This window comes from Panthera uncia (genome assembly GCF_023721935.1).
Source record: "Panthera uncia isolate 11264 chromosome D3 unlocalized genomic scaffold, Puncia_PCG_1.0 HiC_scaffold_8, whole genome shotgun sequence".
NCBI lineage: Eukaryota > Metazoa > Chordata > Mammalia > Carnivora > Felidae > Panthera > Panthera uncia.
The window spans coordinates 82,005,263-82,028,042 of NW_026057586.1; the positions used below are offsets into that span (position 1 = coordinate 82,005,263).

At 37.7% G+C, this 22,780-nt stretch overlaps 2 protein-coding genes and 1 non-coding gene across 8 annotated transcripts in view; 2 read left to right on the top strand and 1 right to left on the bottom strand.

Moving 5' to 3' along the window:
• TMEM116 (transmembrane protein 116) overlaps positions 1-21,163 on the top strand; it is a 163,418-nt gene extending 142,255 nt beyond the window's left edge. The window contains exon 12 of the mRNA XM_049619947.1: positions 20,105-21,163. Coding sequence (XP_049475904.1) covers positions 20,105-20,160 — 56 coding nt within the window. The 3' untranslated portion in view covers positions 20,161-21,163. The remainder of the gene's footprint in view (positions 1-20,104) is intronic.
• The window catches only part of MAPKAPK5 (MAPK activated protein kinase 5), a 41,984-nt gene that overhangs the window by 14,105 nt on the left and 5,099 nt on the right, over positions 1-22,780 (bottom strand). The window contains exons 1-7 of one of the 6 annotated variants that reach the window (XM_049619938.1): positions 17,165-19,025; positions 15,679-15,752; positions 14,898-14,973; positions 14,235-14,332; positions 12,588-12,696; positions 10,870-10,959; positions 9,982-10,077 (exon numbers count right to left, since the gene is read on the bottom strand). In XM_049619938.1, the coding sequence (XP_049475895.1) occupies positions 9,982-10,077; positions 10,870-10,959; positions 12,588-12,696; positions 14,235-14,332; positions 14,898-14,973; positions 15,679-15,752; positions 17,165-17,206 (585 nt within the window). In that variant the 5' untranslated portion in view covers positions 17,207-19,025. Of the gene's footprint in view, positions 1-9,981; positions 10,078-10,869; positions 10,960-12,587; positions 12,697-14,234; positions 14,333-14,897; positions 14,974-15,678; positions 15,753-17,164; positions 19,027-22,780 lie in introns of those variants that run through there. The other 5 variants (XM_049619939.1, XM_049619940.1, XM_049619941.1 and 2 more) reach the window with 5 other exon arrangements.
• Positions 11,736-11,889, top strand: LOC125914947 (small nucleolar RNA SNORA62/SNORA6 family). Its single transcript, XR_007455499.1, has one exon. It is a non-coding gene; the product is annotated as a small nucleolar RNA SNORA62/SNORA6 family (small nucleolar RNA).

The window sequence follows — 22,780 nt, forward strand, 5'->3', positions numbered from 1 at the left end:
AAAAAATTTTTTTTAACGTTTATTTTTGAAAGAGGCACAGAATGCGAGTGGGAGAGGAGTAGAGGGAGAGGGAGACACAGAATCTGAAGCAGCCCCAGGCTCTGAGCTGTCAGCACAGAGCCTGACACAGGGCTCAAACTCATGAACCGTGAGATCATGACCTGAGCCGAAGTCAGACGCTTAACCATCTAAGCCATCCAGGCGTCCCTGTTTGTAAATATTTTTAAATGACAACAAAACCCAGACATTCACCAACATAATATTATAACATCCAGCACCCAATAAAAATTTCTTCAACATGCAAAGAAGCAGGAAAATGTAATCCATAACCAGGAAATGTGATCTGTAACCAAAGAAAAAAGTCAGTCATAAAAGCAGACTCAGAAATGACAAGGGTGGTGCAATCAGCAAAGATTTTATTACGTATGTTGAGGTACTTAAAGGTAAATATAAACATGAAATAAGAAAAGAAACAGATGATATAAGTCAGAAATGTGGGGCACCTGGGTGGCTCAGTTGGTTGTACATCCAACTTATGGTTTCAGCTCAGCTCATGATCTCGCCATTCGTGGGTTTGAGCCCTGCATTGAACTCTGCACTGGCAGTGTAGAGCCTGCTTGAGATTCTCTCGCTCTTGCTCTCTCTCTCTGCCCCTTCCCTGCTCACTCACTCTCTCTCAAAATAAATAAATAAACATTAAGTAAATCAGAAATGAAGAAATTCACAGATTAGACAATGCAGAAGAAAAGGGTAGTGAAATTCAAGTCATAGTAACAGAATTTGGCCAAAGTGAAAGAGAGAGAAAAAAAAGATGAAAAAAAAAAAAGATCACGGAGTGTCTGGCTGGCTCAGTCGATGGATGGACCATGAAACTCTGGATCTCGGGGTTGGGAATTCAAGCCCTACCTTGGGTGTAGAGATTACTTAAAAATAAAATCTTAAAAAAACAAAGCAAAACAGAACCTTAATGCTCTGTGTGTGATCTAACCTACATGTAACTGGAGTCTTTGGAAAAAGGCAGAGAGAGGACAAGCAGAAAAATATTTGAAGAAATGTCTGAAAATTGTCCTAAACTGATAAACACCATAAACTGACGGATCCAAGGAACTCAATAAACCCCTAGTAGGAAACAAACAAACAAACACCTACACCACAGTCAAATTTCTGAGACCTGATTAGGATCTAGGATGTAGAAAGCTGGAGTGTTACTCCCATCCTAACAGCAAGGAAAAGCTAAACTACAAAATCATCACTTTTCTTGAACCGATTAGACATCAGAGGTCTCAAGACAATGAAATATTGTGCATTCTAAAGAAAGGCCCTTCCAGTAAGAAGCAAGATGTGAAAACTGGCTCACCTATGACAAGCCAGGAGGGAGCATTATAGCATGCCATATGAGTAGAAAGAATTCAGCTAAATTTTTAGCAAATTGCTAAAGGCAAAGTGTGGGCTAGCATGAGGGCTAGAAGACCCTGTAGGAACCATAGAAACAAGGGGAGTTTGCACCACTCACAGACGCTTCTGCACAGACTTCCACCAGATACTCAACAGGACCTGCACAAGACTGAGGCTGGTTCAGAAAAAGATACCTGTTGCTGCGAACACCCTCCACCAGGCTGGCAAGCACAATCTAGTGCTAGAGGAGAAGACTAGCACTAGTCTGAATTGAGAGCCCCTCTGAGGCACACAGTGCATAGGCAAGGCCAAAGCTAATGGTGGAGAAGTAACATTAAAAATAAATAAACATGAGGCGCCTGGGTGGCGGTGGTTAAGTGTTTGACTTTGGCTCAGGTTCATGGGTTCAAGCCCCACATCAGGCTTTGTGCTGACAGCTTGAAGCCTGGAGCCTGCTTCAGATTCTGTGTCTCCCTTACTCTCTGCCCCTCCCTGCTCGCATTCTGTCTCTCTCTCAAAAGTAAATAAACATTTTAAAAGATTAAAAAATATATACAAAACTTCAATAAATAGATCTGTATTTTTAAACTGACTGAATCATTAAACATTTTCTACAATGAAAACTCTAAAATACGTATCTATCTACCTATTTATTTTTTAATTTACATCCAAGTTAGTTAGCATATTTAGTTGCATTGTTAGTGCAACAATGATTTCAGGAGTAGATTCCTTAATGCCCTTACCCATTTAGCCCATCCCCCCTCCCATAACCCCTCCAGCAACCCTGTTTTTTTCTCTATATTTAAGAGTCTCTTACGTTTTGTCCCCCTCCCTGTTTTTATATTATTTTTGCTTCCCTTCCCCTATGTTCATCTGTTTGATGATACTTGAAGTCATATGATACTTGTCTTCCTCTGACTGACCAATTTCGCTTAGCATAATACCCTCTAGCTCCATTCACATAGCTGCAAATGGCAAGATTTCATTCTTTTTGATTGCCTAGTAATACTCCATTATATATATGTATGTGTTGTGTATATATCTTTATCCATTCATCCATCAATGGACATTTGGGCTCTTTCCACACTTTGTTTTTTTTTTAATTTTTTTTTTTCAACGTTTTTTATTTATTTTTGGGACAGAGAGAGACAGAGCATGAACGGGGGAGGGGCAGAGAGAGAGGGAGACACAGAATCGGAAACAGGCTCCAGGCTCCGAGCCATCAGCCCAGAGCCTGACGCGGGGCTCGAACTCACGGACCGCGAGATCGTGACCTGGCTGAAGTCGGACGCTTAACCGACTGCGCCACCCAGGCGCCCCTCTTTCCACACTTTGGCTATTGTCAATATAAACATTGGGGTGCATGTGCCCCTTCAAAACAGCATACCTGCATCCCTTGGATAAATACCTAGTAGTGCAATTGCTGGGTCGTAGGGTAGTTCTGTTTTTAATTTTTTGAGGAACCTCCATACTGTTTTCCAGAGTGGCTGCACCAGCTTGCATTGCCACCAACAATGCAAAAGAGATCCTCTTTCTCTGCATCCTCGCCAACATGTCGTTGCCTGAATTGTTAATGTTAGCCATTCTGACAGGTGTGAGGTGGTATCTCATTGTGGTTTTGATTTGTACTTCCCTGATGATGACAGATGTTGAGCATTTTTTCACGTGTTGGTTGGCCATCTGGATGTCTTCTTTGAAGAAGTGTCTATTCATGTCTTTTGCCCATTTCTTCACTGGATTATTTATTTTTTTGGGTGTTGAGTTTGATAAGTTCTTTATATGTTTGGGATATTAATCCTTTATCTGATATGTCATTTGCAAATATCTTCTCCCATTCTGTCGGTTGTCTTTTAGTTTTACTGATTGTTTCCTTCGCTGTGCAGAAGCTTTTTATCTTGATGAGGTCCCAATAGTTCATTTTTGCTTTTGTTTCCCTTGCCTCTGGAGATGTGTTGAGTAAGAAGTTGCTGCGGCCGAGGTCAAAGAGCTTTTTGCCTGCTTTCTCTTCTAGGATTTTGATGGCTTCCTGTCTTACATTTAGGTCTTTCATCCATTTTAGGTTTATTTTTGTGTATGGTGTAAGAAAGTGGTCCAGGTTCGTTCTTCTGCATGTCGCTGTCCAGTTTTCCCAAAACCATTTGCCAAAGAGACTGTCTTTTTTTCCATTGGATATTCTTTCTTGCTTTGTCAAAGATTAGTTGGCCATATGTTTGTGGGTCTATTTCTGGGTTCTCTATTCTGTTCCATTGATCTGAGTGTTTTGGGGCCAGTACCATACTGTCCTGATGATTACAGCTTTGTAATACAACTTGATGTCCGGAATTGTGATGCCTCCAGCTTTGGTTTTCTTTCTCAGGATTGCTTTGGCTATTCAGGGTCTTTTCTGTTCCATACAAATTTTAGGATTGTTTGTTCTAGCTCTGTGAAGAATGCTGGTGTTATTTTGATAGAGATTGCATTGAATATGTAGATTGCTTTCATAATATCGACATTTTAACAGTATTTGTTCTTCCAATTCATTGAGCATGGAATATTTTTCCATTTTCTTGTGTGTCGTCTTCAATTTCTTTCATAAGCTTTCTATAGTTTTCAGTGTATAGATTTTTCACCTCTTTGGTTAGGTTTATTCCAAGGTATTTTATGGTTTTTGGTACAACTGTGAATAGGATCAATTCCTTGATTTCTCCTTCTGCTGCTTCATTATTGGTGTATAGAAATGCAACCAACCTGTACATTGATTTTATATCCTGCGACTTTGATGAACTCATGAATCAGTTCTAGCAGTTTTTTTGGTGGAGTCCTTTGGGTTTTCTACTTAGAGTATCATGTTGTCTGCAAAGAGTGAAAGTTTGACTTCCTCTTTGCCGATTTATGCCTTTTATTTCTTTCTGTTGTCTGAGGCTAGGACTTCCAACACTATGTTGATTTACAGTGGTGAGAGTGGACATCCCTGTCGTGCTCCTGTCCTTAGAGGAACGCTCTCAGTTTTATCCCATTGAGGATGATATTAGCAGTGGGTCTTTCGTATGTGGCCTTTATGACCTTGAGGTATGATCTGTCTATCTCTACTTTTTTGAGGGTTTTTATCAAGAAACAGTGCTGTATTTTGTCAAATGCTTTTCAGCATCTATGGAGAGGATCATGTGGTTCTTGTCCTTTCTTTTATTAATATGATGTATCACATTGATTGATATGTGGATATTGCACAAATTTATTCCTGCATCCCAGGAATAAATCCCACTTGATCATGGTGAGTATAATTCTTTTAATGTATTGTTGGATCCAGTTGGCTAGTATCTTGTTGAGAATTTTTACATCCATGTTCATCAGGGAAATTGGTCTATAGTTCTCCTTTAATTGGTGTCTTTGTCTGGTTTTGGAATCAAGGTAATGCTGGCTTCACAGAATGAGTTTGGAAGTTTTCCTTCCATTTCTATTTTTTGGAACAGCTTCAAAAGAATAGGTGTTAACTCTTCTTTAAATGTTTGGTAGAATTCCCCTGGAAAGCCATCTGGCCCTGGACTCTTGTTTGTTGAGAGACTTTTGATTACTGATTCCATTTCTTTACTGGTTATGGGTCTGTTCAAATTTTCTATTTCTTCCTATTTCAGTTTTGGCATTTATATGTTTCTAGAAATTTGTCCATTTCTTTCAAATTGCCCAATTTGTTGGCATATGATTGCTCATAATATTCTTATTATCATTTGTATTTCTGCAGTGTTGGTTGTGATCTCTCCTCTTCCATTCATGATTTTGTTTATTTGGGTCCTTTCCTTTTTCTTTTTGATCAGTCTGTCTAGGGGATTATCAATTTTGTTAATTGTTTAAAACAGCTCCTGGTTTCATCAATCTGTTCTACCATTTTTCTGATTTTGATATAATTTATTTCTACCCTAATTTTTATTATTTCCCTTCTTCTGCTGGTTTTGGGCTTTATTTGCTGTTCTTTTTCCAGCTCTTTTAGGTGTAAGGTTAGGTTGTATAATTGAGACCTTTCTTCCTCCTTTAGGAAGGCCTGGATTCCTATATACCTCCCTCTTATGACTGCCTTTGCTACATCCCAGAGGTTGTGGGTTGTCGTGTTTTCATTTTCATTGGCTTCTATGTATTTTTAATTTCTTGGTTAACGCATTCATTATTGAGTAGGACGTTCTTTAATCTCTAAGTATTTGTGTTCTTTCCAAATTTTTTCTTGTGGTTGATTTCGAGTTTCATAGCGCTGTGATCTGAAAATATGCAAGGTATGATATCTACCTTTTTGTACTTATTGAGGGCTGGTTTGTGACCCAGTGTGTGATCTATTTGGAGAATGTTCCATGTGCACTCAAGAAGAATGCCTGTATTCTGCTGCTTTAGGATGAAATGTTCTGAATATATCTGTTAAGTCCATCTGGTCCAGTGTGTCATTCAGTGCCATTGTTTCCTTGTTGATTTTCTGCTTAGATGATCTGCCCATTGCTGTAAGTGGAGTGTTGAAGTCTCCTACTATTACGGTATTATTATCAATGAGTTTATGTTTGTGATTAATTGATTTATATATTTGGGTGCTTCCATATTGGGGGTATAAGTATTTACCATTGTTAGATCTTCTTGGTGGATGTCTATCTCTTAATTATGATATAATGCCCTTCTTCATCTCTTGCTACAGTCTTTATTTTAAAATCTAGTTTGTCTGATATAAGTATGGCTACACCAGCTTTCTTTTGAGGACCATTAGCATGACAGATCATTCTCCATCCCCTTACTTTCAATCTACAGGTGTCTTTAGGTCCAAAATGAGTCTCTTATAAGCAGCATACAGATGGGTCTTGTTTTCTTATCCATTCTGATACCCTATATCTTTTGATTGGAGCATTTAGTGTACTGAAAGATATGAATTTAGCACCGTTCAGTTGCCTATTGAGTTGGTATTTCTGATGATGCTCTCTAGTCCTTTCTAGTCTTTGTTGCTTTTGGTCTTTTCTGTTTTGTCTTTTCTCCACACAAAAGTCCCCCTTACAATTTCTTGCAGGGCTGGTTTAGTGGTCACAAACTCCTTTAGTTTTTGTCTGGGAAACACTTTATCTCTCCTTCTATTCTAAATGACAGCTTTGCTGGATAAAGAATTCTTGGCTACATATTTTTCCAAATCAGCATATTGAATATACCTGCCACTCTTTTCTGGCCTGCCAAGTTTCTGTGGATAGGTCTGCTGCGAACCTGATTTGTCTTCCCTTATAGTTAAGGACTTTTTTTTTCTTTGCTGCTTTCATAATTCTTTCTTGTCTGTGTATTTTGTGAATTTGATTATGATACGCCTTGGTGATGGTCGGGTTTTGTTGAATCTAATGGGATGAATCTAATCTTTGGGATGTGCTTCTTGGATTTTGATGTCTGTGTCTTTCCCAGATTAGGAAAGTCTTCCACCATAATTTGCTCACAAAAAACTCCTGCCCCTTTTTCTCTCTTCATCTTCTGGGACTCCTATGATTCAGATGTTATTCCTTTTTAATAAGTCACTGAGTTCTCTAAGCCTTGTATCATGCTCCTTTGCCTTTGTTTCCCTCTTTTTTTCTTCTTCATTAGTCTATAATCTGGTCATCTAAATCGCTGATTCATTGCTCTACTTCATCCATCCTTGCCGTTATGGCATCCATTCAAGATTGCGTCTCAGTTATCACATTTTAATTTCTTCCTGACTAGATTTTATTTTTTTTTTATATCCACAGAAAAGGATTCTATGACGTTTTCAACCCCAGTTGGTATTCTTATTATCGTGGTTCTAAATTCTAGTTCAGACATCTTGCTTATATCTGTGTTGATTAAGCCCCTGGCTGTCATTTCTTCCTCTTCTGTCTTTTGGGGTGAATTCCTTCGTTTTGTCATTTTGGAGGAAGAAAAAAATTAATAAAGTAAAAAATAAAAAGTAAAAATTTAAAAACAAAACATAAATCAAATAAAGGAAGCTAGATCCTAAGTGTGTTTTGGTCTGCTTGTTGACAGAAGCTTGATAGAACAGAGAAAAAAAAGGAAAGGATAAAAGAAAAAAAAGATAAGAAAAAAATTTAAAAATTAAAAAAACTTAATGTAATAAAATAGAATAAAATGAAATGAAAGAGAAATAAAAAAACTTTTTAAATAAAAAATAAAGGAATAAAAATAAAAAATTTTCTTTCTGTATTCAAGAATGAGGAAGAAAAGGAAAAAGAAAAAAGGAAACATTTAAGCAAAAATAGAAGCAAATAAAACGAACAAATAAATGAACCAGCGAACAGAATGAAACCCGAATGAAGTTACATCCAGTTTACCCCAGAACTGAAACTATGAAGCCTTCCATAGTCCATACACTAAGCAGGTGGAATGCCTTATGCTGTTTTTCTAGGGGATATGCTTGGAGGGCGCACTTAGGCAGGACTTGGTGTAATGGCTCCATTCTCCACTAGGTGGCTGCTTAGCTTACTGGGGTGGAACAGTGTGGTGCGCATGTGTGCATATGCACGCATGCACGTGGGAGAGGTGGAAATGGTTTCACCCAACAAATTAAAAAAATTTTTTTAAATAAGAACAAAAAACTGCTGCTCTTCAAAAGACCATTAAGAAAACTGAAATGCAAGCCACAGTCTGACAGAGATATTCATAATATATACGTGGTAGGCAGAATAATAGCTCCCCAAAGATTTCCATGTCCTAATCCCTGAAGCCTGTGAATATGTTACCCTACAGAGCAAAGGGACTTTGCAGATTTTATTAAATGAAGGATGTTGTGGGGCGCCTGGGAGGCTCAGTCAGTTAAGCATCTGACTTCAGCTCTGGTCATGATCTCACGGTCTGTGAGTTTGAGCCCCGCGTCGGCCTCTGTGCGGACAGCTCAGAGCCTGGAGCCTGCTTCCGATTCTGTGTCTCCCTCTCTCTGACCCTCCCCCGTTCATGCTCTGTCTTTCTCTGTCTCAAAAATAAATAAACGTTAAAAAATATATATATTTAAATGAAGGATTTTGAGATGGGCGACTATCCTGGATTATCTGGGTGTGTCTAATGTAATCACAATTATAAATGGGAAGCAAGAGTGTCAGAATCAGAGAAACTGGAAGACGCCATACTACTGGCTTTGAAAACGGAAGAAGAGGCTACCAGCCAAAGAATGCAAGGCACCTCACAAAGCTGGAAAAGGCAAGGGAATGAATTCTCCCCTAGAGATTCCAGAAGGAACACAGTCCTGCCAACACCATGAACCATTTCAGACTTCTAACCTCCAAAACTTTGAGATAATAAATGTGTTGTTTCAAGCCACTAAGTTTGTGGCAATTTGTCATGGTAGCAATAAAAAGTAATATACATATACAACAAAGAACTTGTATCCAGAAAATAGTAAGAACTTTTTATACCTCAATTATAAAACCAACAACCAAAAAAGGGCAAGAGATTTGTACACATACTTTACAAGAGAATGGTGTACACATATTTCACAATAGACTGTCCAACAAACACATGAAAAAGCACTCAACAGTAGCCATTAAGAAAATGCTATAATCAAATCCATAATGAAATAATACTGTGGACCTACCAGAAAGACTGAGATTATAAAGTGTAACTAAGTTGGTAAGAACATGAAGCAACCGAAACTCTTTAACTGGTGAATATGTAAAATGGTACAACCATTTTGGAAAAGATGTCCCCCCAAATTTGTAAATGAATGTTCCCAGCAGCTTTCTTCATTATAGTCCAAAAAGGAAACAATCCAAAATAGCCATCAGTCAGTGAATGGATAAACAAAACATGGCTTAGTCCTATTATAGAATACTACTTAACAAGAAAAAGGAACTGATGCTACGTGCAGCAACATGGATGAATTTCAAACACACGCTAAGCAAAAGAAGTGAAATACAACAGGTACACGAGTTCCATTCATATGAATTTCTATAACCGGCAAAACTAACCCATGATGACAGAAAGCAGATCAGTGCTTTCCTGGAGCCAGGGGTTAAGCTGGGAGCAGACTGACTACAAAGGTTCACAAGAGCTTCTGAAGTGATGGAAATATTTTATATCTTGATTGTGGTAGTAATTATGCAGGAGTATCTGTGTCAAAGCTCATCAAACTACACTTAAAGTAGGAGTTTTTTTTAATTGTACATCAAACCATGATTTTAAAAGAAGTTGAATTTATTTTTTAATTTAAAATTTTATTGATTTTATTTCTTAATTTAAAAAATTTTTAAATTGTTTTTAATGTTTATTTATTTTTGAGAGAGAGACAGAGCACGAGTCGGGGAAGGGCAGAGAGAGAGGGAAACACAGAATCCAAAGCAGGCTCCAGGCTCCGAGCTGTCAGCACAGAGCCCGATGTGGGGTTTGAACTCACAAACCATGAGATCATGACCTGAGCCAAAGTCAGACACTTAGCCAACTGAGCCACCCAGGTGCCCCAAGAAGTTGATTTTAAGAGAATAAAATGCCTGCACCTAATTAAGCAGACTGTAGGTTTCTGAAGCTGAGCTCTCCCTTTCCCATTTGTAATACACACCTACTTGTGCTGCAGAAGAGAAGAAATGTGAGTCTATAGACAGCATGGTGATACATCCTGTGGCAGAAACAGCAAACACTTACCTGAGGTGCTACATAATAAGGGGTGAATTGGGGTGTCATCAAGTCACCTTGGTCAATTTTGGCAAACCCAAAGTCACACAACTTCACTGGGGCATCCTAAAATAAAGCAAATGGAAGTCATTGCTCCAGAGTTCTCAGTAAACACTAAAGGAAAATCCAAGTGGAAGACATATTACCTTGAGCTCTCACTCATGGGTTTCTGACTAACACCTGAGCCTATGAATAGCATGTCCTCACATCTGAAGACAATGATTCATACTGAAGAATCTTTCTTAGTAATACAGAGGTAAAGAATTTCTGCCCACTCACAGTTGGCCTTGTTTCATGATTGGTAATTTGCAGTACTAAAATCAAGATTTTAGCCAAAAGAAAAAAAAAAAAATCTTAGCCAAGTGCCCCCTGACTCTATCTACTGGCCCATCATCTCTTTCCGATCCAGGGTGCGATTTCACTTTTACCATCAGCTTCAAGATAGCCAGAGCAACTTATTTGGTGGGACATGGTACATAGGGCAAGGGGTGAGACGGGAGAGGAAAAAACACCTGATCAAAATTAACAGCAAATATAACCATTACGCCTGAAGGTAATTTTTAACAGCATATAGATTACTGCCCCTTCCCAAAGTACCTCCAAATGATATCCAAAATCTTAAGTCTTACAAATGCATTATCAGTACCATCCAAAATTATCAATGCCAGGGGCACAGTAGAATTTCTCTGAGCCTCTAGCAAGGAAACAAGTGGGGAAAGTAGGCTGCCTGAAGCACTTTGGCTTAAAGCCTCCTCACCATGGATTCAGAGCACTCCAAACACATACACACCTACACACCCATTCCTGAACTATGCTGAGCGTGGCAGCACTAAAATGCAGCAAAACAAGCCATCTCACCAAAGAGTTATCCTTGAAGAGCAGATTTTCAGGCTTGAGGTCTCTGTGAGCAATGTTTAACAGGTGACAGTGCTGTAGAGCCAAAGCTATCTGGAAAAGGACAGTGGAGCAACCACATCTTAGAAAAGACAGCTCTTTAATGCTCCTGGTTTAGAGAACTCAGGATGTTAAAAAAAAAAAAAAAAAAAAAAAAAGATCCTTAATTAAGTCAATTACAACTGCGGTCAGTTTTCAGTTTTAAAGCAGAAATTAAGTAAGACTTTGGGTACCAAGGAATAGAAATGAATTAAACTTAGTTTAAGTGCAACCTGTATTTTATTAAACAAAGAGGAAAATACAACAGTAACACACTTCTTTTGTCAAAGTAAACTGATGGTTAAATCCTGTATGAAATGGGAAGAATGAAATGCTTCCAATTCCACTCATCTGAGATGCAACGGGGCTGCAGAGTAAGCGCTGTGCCAGGCAGCCTTCGTAGGGTTGGGTGTTGCCCAGCAGGGCAGTGGCCACTAACACCTGGCTCAGAAGGGAACCGCACTCTCCAGGGGGCTCAACTCCAAGCTCTGCCTTCGAGAAAAATAGAAAGCAGCTAACTGGATTTTTCCACCAGATGTTCCAATTTGCTCATCCCATTTGTTGAAATGAAATGTCACCTATTTAAGTGGGTTTGAAGGGTTTTTGTTCTACAGAAGATTATCAGAGCACATCCTAAGATTTAAAATATTTGAAAAATACGAGGTGTATTTTTTAAAATTAAATAGAACAAATTCTACCTGTTTTTTAGTTCTCAGTATGGAATTGTCCTTGGCATTCCAAATATCAGTTCCTCCCTACCAGAAAGGAGGCTTCTAATAATGCGTGAGGCTCCTTCACATTGGTAGAGCTTGGATTTGAGGCTGCTGGCTGTGGTTTGCACTCACAAGCATAGGTAGTATGCTATAAGAGGGTCAAGTCTTCCGCTAACACCGCAAGGGTCTCTGGCCCAGTAAGTAGAGTTTGATAGTAATTCTTGCTACAAGTGAAAAAAAAAAATGCTTGAGGCTCATGGAAAATTTGGAATAATTTTTTTATTAAGAACCAATTAGGCTGTGCTTCCTGCTTTTTGCCTTGCTTGCTTGGCCTGAAGATAAGCCTTGAGAGTCTAGCTTTTCACCTCTTCAAGAGGTAATTTCAGTTAGATTCCTAGTATTGTTTGTGACATAAATCATTTCTGTAGCAATAAAACATGATGTCAAAATAGACTATAATCAGGAATAACCCAGAATTAGAAAGACCTTAGAATTCTATGAAAATCTGATAAGGTGACTCAAAAGCAAAGTGTCTTGTATACAATCATCTTAGAACATATTTTTATACCATACAATCTTTCAGGTGTTATCAGTAGCAATTTATCTCCAAGTCCAACAATAGTGCTTAGACACTACATGTTTAATAGCTACAGTCTAAAAAGGAATTAAAAAATTACCTTCCTTCCAGAGTGTATTTAAATCTTATAATAGACAAGCAATTGACAACCACTTAAAAATACAGTGCTCCCCACCAAAGCATAAAAGGGGTCACATTTCTCCTGTCAAAGCATCTTTTCTGATTACATAACAAAGCAGGCAATGAGAGATCAAATAGAGCTTTTCTTCAAGCTTTCTTTTATTCCCCCCAATGAAATTGTGCTTGTTAACCAACATTGTTGGCAGTTTGATTGGTACCCGGGGTTAACTTGCCTGCTTTGTTACTTGGCTGGCTTGCTTCTCTGTAAAGTGCCGGTGCTGGCTGATTCTGTGAAATAGCTCTCCCCCTTCCATCATCTCCATTACAATTAAGAGTCGAGCCCTGTTTGAAAGCATTTGATTTTGTTAAGTTAAAAAAAAAAAAATCCTGAAACATCAAGTAGCTAACCTAAAGATGCCTCATGTACCAAATGTGTAATAACTGCTTCCTAAGTCTGACCCGCCCACACCCCTCTAAGTGGACCCTTGTCACTACCAACTAGACACTATGAATAAGAAATAGCCCACACCTAAAATTTTCTAAGAAGCTAAAATGGGAGTAAAATAATTAAGTTTTGAAGACAATGATCCTTTTGAAGATACTGTACTTGTTATTACTAGATGTTAAAGGGGGGGTGATATATTAAGTGACATGTTTTGTATCATATTTAGGGCAGCTAGATGGAAAATGTATCGAAAACAGAGTATGACTTTGTGTAGAACATGAATTTCAAGTCACTTGGCTGCTGTTGGGCCACCCTGGTAATTCACTCTCATTCTGTGTCTGTCTGTGTCTGTATCTATATCCGTGTCTCTCTCTCTCCACTCCTGTCCCCACTACACTAGTTTTCCATGTGACCCACAGCATACCCAGCAGGACAGCTGGACAAGGCTACACAGCTACTAAAAAAAAAAAAAGCAAAAATTCTTATGGTGTCAAAAAGAAAAAAAATCGGAATTCTGGTTACCATTCTTTGATATACATGCTTCCAGTTTCCATCCAAATGCTTTCACCAACAGAGCACAGTTGTAAGAAACAATCATTTGATTTCCCATTTGTTTTTACAAATCCATCTTCTTTGTCCACCCAGAAGACTCCTACCCATCCTCTTCAAGTCCTAGGCCTGACATAACCACTGTGTGAGACACCTTGTCTCCCTAGCCTACAGTTAGCAGCTCTCCTCTCCTTTATAAGCTCAAAGTATTTTATGGATGCCTCTCCTTGGTGCCTATCACATTGCTATGATGACAGGTTTACATCTCAGTACCCCCAGTAGAAACCATACCTTATTTAACTTTGAATTCCCTGGAAGACACCTGGAATGCCACTCAATGGGTTTGCCAAATATTTGGCAGCTAAAAGAATAATGTTGATTTCTTCCTTTAAAAGCAATGTCAGACTAAGCAATACGGGCTTTTTGCCATATCAACTTCAAAGACAGTGCCTAGTAATATTTGGTCCTCTTTCACTAATTTGAAATAGAATGTTTTAATTCCACATTACATACTTTTTTTTTTTTTTAAAGAGAAAGTAATCACAATAATCAGGGGGCCCCAGAGAGTAGGTGGGGCATAGATAAAACAAGACTGGCAATGAGTTGGTAACTGTTGAGTTTGCATGATGGGTACCTGGGGATTCACTGAATAATTTTGTCTGCTTTTACAAATGTTTGAAATTTTCCAAACTAAAAGGAGGAAAGAGGGAGGGAAGCAGGGAGGGAGGGAGGGAGGGAAGGAAGGAAGGAAGGAAGGAAGGAAGGAAGGAGGGATGGAGAGAAAGGGGGAGGGGGAGAGAGAGCACAAAAGAGAGGAAAACCCCACTACACCTTGGCCTACATGTGGAGAGGTGGATATGAGGTGATGACCCCTATGTAGCCTTACCTGGGGCTGGACTCATGAGGAAACTGTACACTGTTAGCAAACACTTCAATAATTTGAACTATATTTGGGTGTGTGGCACACATCATGTGCAGACGTACCTTAAAGAGAACAGAGATTCACCTCACCAACAAATTTACTTTCTGCTGCCCCATCTATTAGCAAATGAAAAATCTGGCAAATAACTCATTTGGTTTCAGAAATTATTCATACATCTCTAAGCAAAAGAGTATGTCCTCCATTGTACATATTCCTAACATGTCATCACAACATCTGGGTGATTTAAAACAAAGGTGTTTTTTTTTTTAAAGTAGAAACACACCGTCACAGCCCTCCTACAGCACTTACAAGACACTATTCACCATTCTCCACTCTTCAGGGACCTTGTCCAATAAGTATAAGCTGAGGTAAACCTGAACAGTTCAGGGCACAAGAACTACATTAACTGAAAAAGAACAAGAGGGAGTTGAAAGGAAATAAGACTCTATCAGCCTTTGGCACTGATAGATATGGGACCACTTTAACATGATAACATGAATAGGGAAAAGGGGTAAATATGGATATAAAATTCTTTGTGCATCTCTGTATTCTCTGCCTTACTTGTAAAAAGAATAATTCTTAGGCACTTCCAATACTTAGGCAAATCAAGGCAACAAAGGGCCATACCTCATTTCTAGCTTTTGGACGATCAAAAAGAATTTTCAGTGCAAACCGTTCTTGAGTAGATTTCTTCACACAGACTCTAGATTTGGAGGAAAAAAATTCAATCAGAAATCATCTATTAACAGTGAAAACTAATTTAACAAGTTCTTTTAGAACTGTACTTTTTTTTAATGTTTACTTATTTATTTTGAGAGAAAGAGAGCACGAGCAGGGGACAGGCAGAGAGAGAGGGAGAAAGAGAATCCCAAGCAGGTTCCGTGCTGCCAGCACAGAGCCCAACACAGGGCTCAATCTCACAAAACATAAGATCATGACCTGAGCCGAAATCAAGAGTCAGACACCTCACTGACTGAGCCACTTGGGTGCCCCCTTAGAATTGTACTTCTAATCAAGAATATATCCAGATGCATCCAAATAAACTTGCCCCTAGGGCTAGCAGGTGGAGAGGCAGAAAAGCCATCTCACCCACCCTGCACAAGCCTCAGCTCCTGCGCCATGTGAAAGCAACCTGAGGATGGCCAAGGAAGGAATAATGGCCTCTGCTGGCTATAGGCGACTCTCAAGAGTAGCTCCGCAACCTCAGTATCTTAAATGATTCTACATTACAGACCATGTGGCTCAATTAAATAGATTTCTAAATGGATGAGAAAAAGCCTAACATAAATACCTCCACTTGTTAAAGTTATTTCACAAGTGTGGCACACTTGCTGTTTCTAATGGCCAACGTAGGTCAAATGGCCTTCTTCAGAGCAACTTTGCCATACTTTGCATGTGGGTCTCTTACCTAACTGGACCACTAATTCCAGCTCCCAGCTTCTGAGTCCAATTGATATTGTATTCCTCTAAAATGGAGGTTTCCTATTAAAATAGAAAAGGGTGGGGGCAGAAAATGATTCTCCAATTAAAAAGCTGAAAATTAAGCAGGGTGGACAACAGAAAACCTTATCACTCAACACCTCATCTTCTAAGAGAAACCGATAAGCAGAGCTTTGCATTCTTTTGGTTTTATAATTAGGTATTTTGTCTAAATGACTAAGTTAGGCACTGTTTTCCAGCAAAAGAGAAAGCAAACACATTAGGAGGAGAAGAAATTCTTCAGCTCATCTACAAGGTCCATTTGAGTAGATATTCAATGTTTTTTGGGGGGAGTGTGAAAGGAAGACATTCTTTCAAAATACTTCACACTAAATATTCACTTGCTAAAATGGTCAGGTACCTTTTCTGAGGTTCCAGAAAGACTGGTCTGATATATGCTTCCATGACCAGTGGCCTATACTCTTGAACAAGTTGGTCAAATTGTTGGAATAACAGTAAATTGTTATCTATTGAATAAATTGAGACTTAAAAGTTCAAATAAGGTAGTAGTGAGTAGTAAATTGATCTAATTTTCAATGGCATCATTTTGAATATAAAGATATTGTCATATTCATTGGGTAACTATATTTTTTTATAGTTTTCACTTGTTTTATTATACTTTTAATAGTTTTCAGTGGTTCCAGACATAGCCTCTATAGTTTTTATGGAATTCCTGTCTAATCACTATATGTTAAGCTTCTATTGCCATATGCTCAGGCAAGAAAGCCACATATTAAAGTTGTGGTAGGCTAAAATTCATTTTTCAGGGTTCCAAAGGAAGAAAAGGAAACCAAATTCAGACCTTGAGAAATTGGGCTAAAACTCATGAGACATTCAAATTGTTTTGTTGCAATGAAAATCTAACAGAATCCCAATTCCCAGTATATGGGAACAGAATATCTGTCCATGTAACACACATTCACTGAGCAGTTGCTATGTGCCAGACATTAGGCTAAGTTCAGAGATGAAAATAGAGCTTCTGCCCAATTAATATGCAAGCATATAAAATAAGATTAGAATAGCCATCACCTCCACACGTCTTTGCAGCCCAGTTTTTTTTTTTTTCTGCTCAGACTTTTTTTTTTTGATTACTAGTGAAGTAACACTTTTATTTTTTTTAATTTTTTATAATATAATTTATTGTCAAACTGGTTTCCATACAACACCCAGTACTCATCCCAACAAATGCCCTCCTCAATGCCCATCACCCACTTTCCCTTCTCCCCACAGCCCCCATCAACCCTTTGTTCTCAGTATCCAAGAGTCTCTTATAGTTTGCCTCCCTCCCTCTCTGTAACTTTTTTCCCCCTTCCCCTCCCTCATGGTCTTCTGTTAAGTTTCTGAAGATCTATATATGAGTGAAAATATATGGTATCTATCTTTCTCTGACTGACTTATTTCACTTAGCCTAATACCCTCCAGTTCCATTCACGTTGCTGCAAATGGCCAGATTTCATTCTTTCTCATTGCCAAGTAGTATTCCATTGTGTATATAAACCACGTCTTCTTTATCCATTCGTCAGTTGATGGGACATTTAGGCTCTTCAACAAATTGTACTGGGAAAACTGGGTATCCACATGCAAAAGAACAAAGTTGGACCCTTAACCCCATATACCAAAAACTCAAAATAGATCAAAGAGCTTAATGTAAGACCTAAGACAATAAAACTCTTAGGACACGAGTTTCATAACACTGTCTTTGGCAATGATTCCTTGGATAGGACATCAAAGGAACAGGCAACAAAAGAAAAACTAGACAAGATGACTATGAAAATTGAAAAATTTTGTGTATCAAAAAACACTATTAATAGAGTAAAAAGGCAACCCACATAATAGGAGAAAATATTTGCAGATCAAGTGTGTAATAAGGGATTACTATCCAGAATATAGAGAACACCTAAAACTCAACAAAAAAACCCAAACAACCTGATTCAAAAAATGGGCAAAGAATTTGAATAGACATTTTCCCAAAGATATAAAAACAGCCAATAAACACATGAAAAGATGCTCAGCATCACTAATCATGAAGAAAACGCAAATCAAAATTCAATCAGATACAACCTCACACCCATTAGGATAGCTACTATCAAAAAGAAAAAAAAAGGCAAAAAACAAAACAAAACACAAAAACAGAAAATAACAAGTATTGGCAAAGATATGGAGAAACTGGAACCCTTATGCACTACTGATGGGAGTGTACAATGGTACAACTACTGTGGAAAACAGTATGGTAGCTCCTCAAAAAAATTAAAACTAGAATTCCCATATGATCCAGCAAGTCAACTTCTGGGTATATACTCAAAAGAAATGAAAACAAGATCTTCAAGAGGTATTTGTACATCTATGTTTATAACAGTACTATTCACAATAGCTAAAACATGGAAGGGACCTAAATGTCCATATACATACAATGGAATATCATTCAGCCTTAAAAAGTAAAAGAAAAGAAAGTCAGTAATATGCTACAATATGATAAACCTTGAAAATATTATGCTAAGAGAAATAAGTCAGTCACAAAAAGACAAATACTTTATGATTCCATTTTTCTGAGGTGCTCAGAGTAGTCAATATTATAGACAGAAAGTAGATGGGTAGTTGGTAGAGTCTGGGGGGGAAGGAGACAATGGCAGGGTTACTGTTCAATGAGTACAGAGTTTCAGTTTTACAAGAGCAAAAGAATTATGGGGATGGATGGTGGTGATAGCTGCACATTAGAACTGTATTTAATGCCAGTGAAGTGCATCTTAAAAATGGTTAAGATGGTAAATTTTATGTTTAATTTTATCACAATTTTTTAAATGGGGAAAAAAGTAAAAGGATGGAAAAAGATATACCATGAGTAACTACAAGAGAGCTGAAGCAGCTATACAGACAATAGACAAAATAGACTTTAAAACAAAAGATGTTGTGACAGTATGGTTGGAACTAGAATACATTTGCTAAGTGAAATAAGTTGGGCAGAGAGAGACAAAATCTCATGATTTCACTCATATGTGGAATTTAAGAAACACAACAGATAAAACACAGGGGAAGGGAAGGAAAAATAAGATAAAAACAGAGAAGGAGGCAAACCATAAGACACTCTTAAGTACAGGGGCGCCTGGGTGGCGCAGTCGGTTAAGCGTCCGACTTCAGCCAGGTCACGATCTCGCGGTCTGTGAGTTCGAGCCCCGCGTCAGGCTCTGGGCTGATGGCTCGGAGCCTGGAGCCTGTTTCCGATTCTGTGTCTCCCTCTCTCTCTGCCCCTCCCCCGTTCATGCTCTGTCTCTCTCTGTCCCAAAAATAAATAAAAAACGTTGAAAAAAAAATTAAAAAAAAAAAAAAGACACTCTTAAGTACAGAGATCAAACTGAGGGTTGTTAGAGGGATGGTGGGTGGGGGATGAGATAAATGGGTAATGGGCATTAAGGAGGGCACTTGTTGGGTGTTATATGTAAGTGATGAATCACTGGGTTCTACTCCTAAAACCAATACTACTCTGTATGTTAACCAACTTTAATTTAAATAGATAGATAGATAGATAGATAGATCAAAAGATGTTAATAAAGAAAGAGAAGCACTTTTTATAATGATGAAAAGGTCAATTCAGATAGGATGATTATAAACATATATGCAGGCACCTAACAGTAGAATCCAAAAATACATGAAGCACAATTTGACAGAATATAAGAGGAAAATAGACAATTCAAAATAGTAGTTGGAGATTCTAATACTGCCACTCTCAATAACAGAAAAGCTAGACAGAAAATCAGCAAGAAAAACTTGTAGTAGAAGATGACACTGTCAACCAATTTGACCTGACATCTACAGAACACAGCATCCTATTCTTCAGGATAAACCATATGCTAGATCATAAGTCTCCATAAATTTTTTTAAACTGAATATATAAAGTTCTTCAACCACAATGGAATTAAGCTATAAATCAACAAGGAAATTTGGGAAATTTCAAAAATTCAAAAAAAAATTCAAAATTCAAAGAAGTTCAAAATTTACATAACACTTCTAAATAATCAATGGGTCAAAGAGGAAACAAGAAAAATTAGAAAAATTTTTAAAAAAATATTTTGATCTGAATGAAAATAAAAACAATACAGTAGTCTTCCCTTGTCTGTGGAGGATACATTCCAAGACTCCCAGGGGATACCTGAAACCACAAGACAGTACCAAATCCTAATGTTTTTCCTCTACATACCTATGATAAAATTTAATAATTTAGTTATAATGTATATAGCTTAACATTATACATTATAATTTATAAATTAGGCACAGTAAGAGACTAACAATAATTAATAATCAAATAAAACAATTATAACAATATACTGTAATAAAAGTCATGTTAACATGCTCTCTTTCAGAAAGCATCGTATTCTACCATACTCACCCTTCCTCTTGTTGTGATGATGTGAGGTGATAAAGTGCCTGTATGATGAGATGAAGTGAGATGAATGACGGGAAGCATTGTGACAAAGCATTAGGCTACTACTGACCTTCTGATGATTCAAAAGGACTGTCTGCTTCCCGACCATGGTTGGCCACAGATAACTGAAACCATGGAAAGCAAAACCGTGGCTGTGAGGGGGCTGTATGTATGCTAAAATTTATTATGTGCAGCTAAAGTGGTGTTTAGATGGAAATTTATAGCTATAAATCTCTACATAAGAAAGATCACAAATCAATAACCTAAGCTTCTATTTTGAAAAACTAGCAGGAAAAAAATATATACTTGGGGCACCTGGATGGCTCAGTCTGTTGAACATCTGACTCGATATAGGCTTGGGTTGTGATCTCACAGTCATGGAATCAAGCCCCGTTGGGCTCTGCACTGAGTGGAGCCTGCTTGGGATTCTATTTCTTCCTTTCTCTCTCTGCCCCTCCCCCCACACACACGTTTTCACCCTCTCTCAAAATAAATAAATAAACTTATATATATAGTCAAAGCAAGCAGATAGAAATAATAAAAATTAGAGCAGAAATCAATAAAACAGAAGACAGAAAATAGAGAAAAATCAATGAAAACCAATAGTTAATTCCTCAAGATATCAAAATTAACAAAACTTTAGTTAGACTGAGAAGAAAAAAAAACCCACAAATGATTAATATTAGAAATGAAAGAGGAGGGGGTGCCTGGGTGGCTCAGTTGGTTGAGCGTTCGGTCCCCACGTCAGGCTCTGTGCTGACAGCTCAGAGCCTGCTTCGGATTCTGTTTCTCCCTCTCTCTCTGCCCCTCCCCTGCTCATGCTCTGTATCTCTCTCAAAAATAAACATTAAAAAAATAATAATAATAATTTAAAAAAAAGAAATAGGAGACATCACAATCAACCTTACAGGAATCAAAGCATTATAAAGGATCACCATAAACAACTTTATGCCAGCAAATCAGACCACTAGATGAAATGGCCAAATTCCTAGAAAGACATAAATTACCAAAACTCACTCAAGAGGAGATAGAAAATCTGAATAAAACTATAACAAGAAACTGAATTAATAACAAAACAAAACAAAACAAAAAAGTCTTCCCAGAAAGTAAAGGCTAGGCCCACATAGCTTCAGTGGTAAATTCTACCAAATCATTTAAAGCATGGTTTCTCAACCTCAGCATCACTGACATTATGAACCAATAGTTCTTTGTTGTGAGGTTGTCCTATGCATTGCTAAGATGTTCAGGAGCATTCCTGGCCTCTACCTGCTAGATACTACAAGCATCCCCTACCCACACTGAACAACTGTAATGTCTCCAGACACTGCCAAATGCCTCACAAAAGGCAAAAACTGCCCCCTACTTAATGAAATGATATCAAGCCTCTGCACAAACTCTTCCAGAAAACAGAGGAGGATATAACTTCCCAAACTCATTCGGAAGCAAGTATTTCCCTCATACCAAAGCTAGACAAAGGCATCACAAGAAAACTATAGGCCTTCATCTCTCATGAATAAAAATGCAAAAATCCTCAGCAAAATTAGCAAAGTGAATACAGAAACATGTAAGAATAACTTTACATCAGACTAGGTGAGGTTTATACCAAGAATGCAAAATTGGTTTAATATCTGAAACTCAATTAATGTTACTCAATTAATACTCAATTAATACAGTAAGAATAAAGAACAAGAACTATATAATCAACTCAATAGGTGAAGAAAAAGAACTTAACAAAAATTCAACACCTAATCCAGATAAAAATTCTCGGCAAACAAGGAATAGAAGAAAACTTAATTGGACAAAGGATGTCTACAAAACCACTTACTTAGCAATAAGTCTTTAATGCTTTTCCCCTGAGATCAGGAACAAGGCAAGATGTCCACTTTTGCCACTTTCATTCAACACTGTACCTGAGGTTCTACCCACAGAATAAGGCAAGAAAACAAAATTAAGAGCACGCATCCTGTAAAGGAAGAAGTAAAACGGTATTTATTTGCTGAAGACATGATTTTTATATGTGGAAAATCCTAAAGAACCTACACACAAAAAAAAAATCTAGAACTTAGCAAATGTGGTAAAGATGCAAAACACAATATCAAAATACAGAAATAAACTGCCTTTCTCTACACTAATGACAAACAATCCAAAAAATAAAATTTAACAATTCTTAACAGCATCATAAAGAATAAAATATTTAGGAATAAATTTGTTAAAAAGTGCAAGATTTATACACTGAAAACTACAAATACATCACCAAGAAAAATGGGAGAAGCCCTAATGAAATGGAGAGCTATACCATGTTCATGGATTAGAAGACAATATTGTTAAGATAGCAACTGTCCCCAAATTGACCTATAGATTCAGTGGAACCTCTATCAAAATCCCAGCACACGTTTTTGTAGAAATAAACAAGCTGATTCTAAAATTCATTTGGAAATACAAAGAACTTGAATAGCCAACTTAATTTTGAAAAAGAAAAATCAAATTGGCTCTCACACTACCCAGTTTTGGAAATTTACTATAAAGCTTCAGTAATAAAGATGATACTGGTATGAGGACAGTCATATTGATCAATAGAACAAAACAGAGAATCCAGAAAAAAAACTCACACACT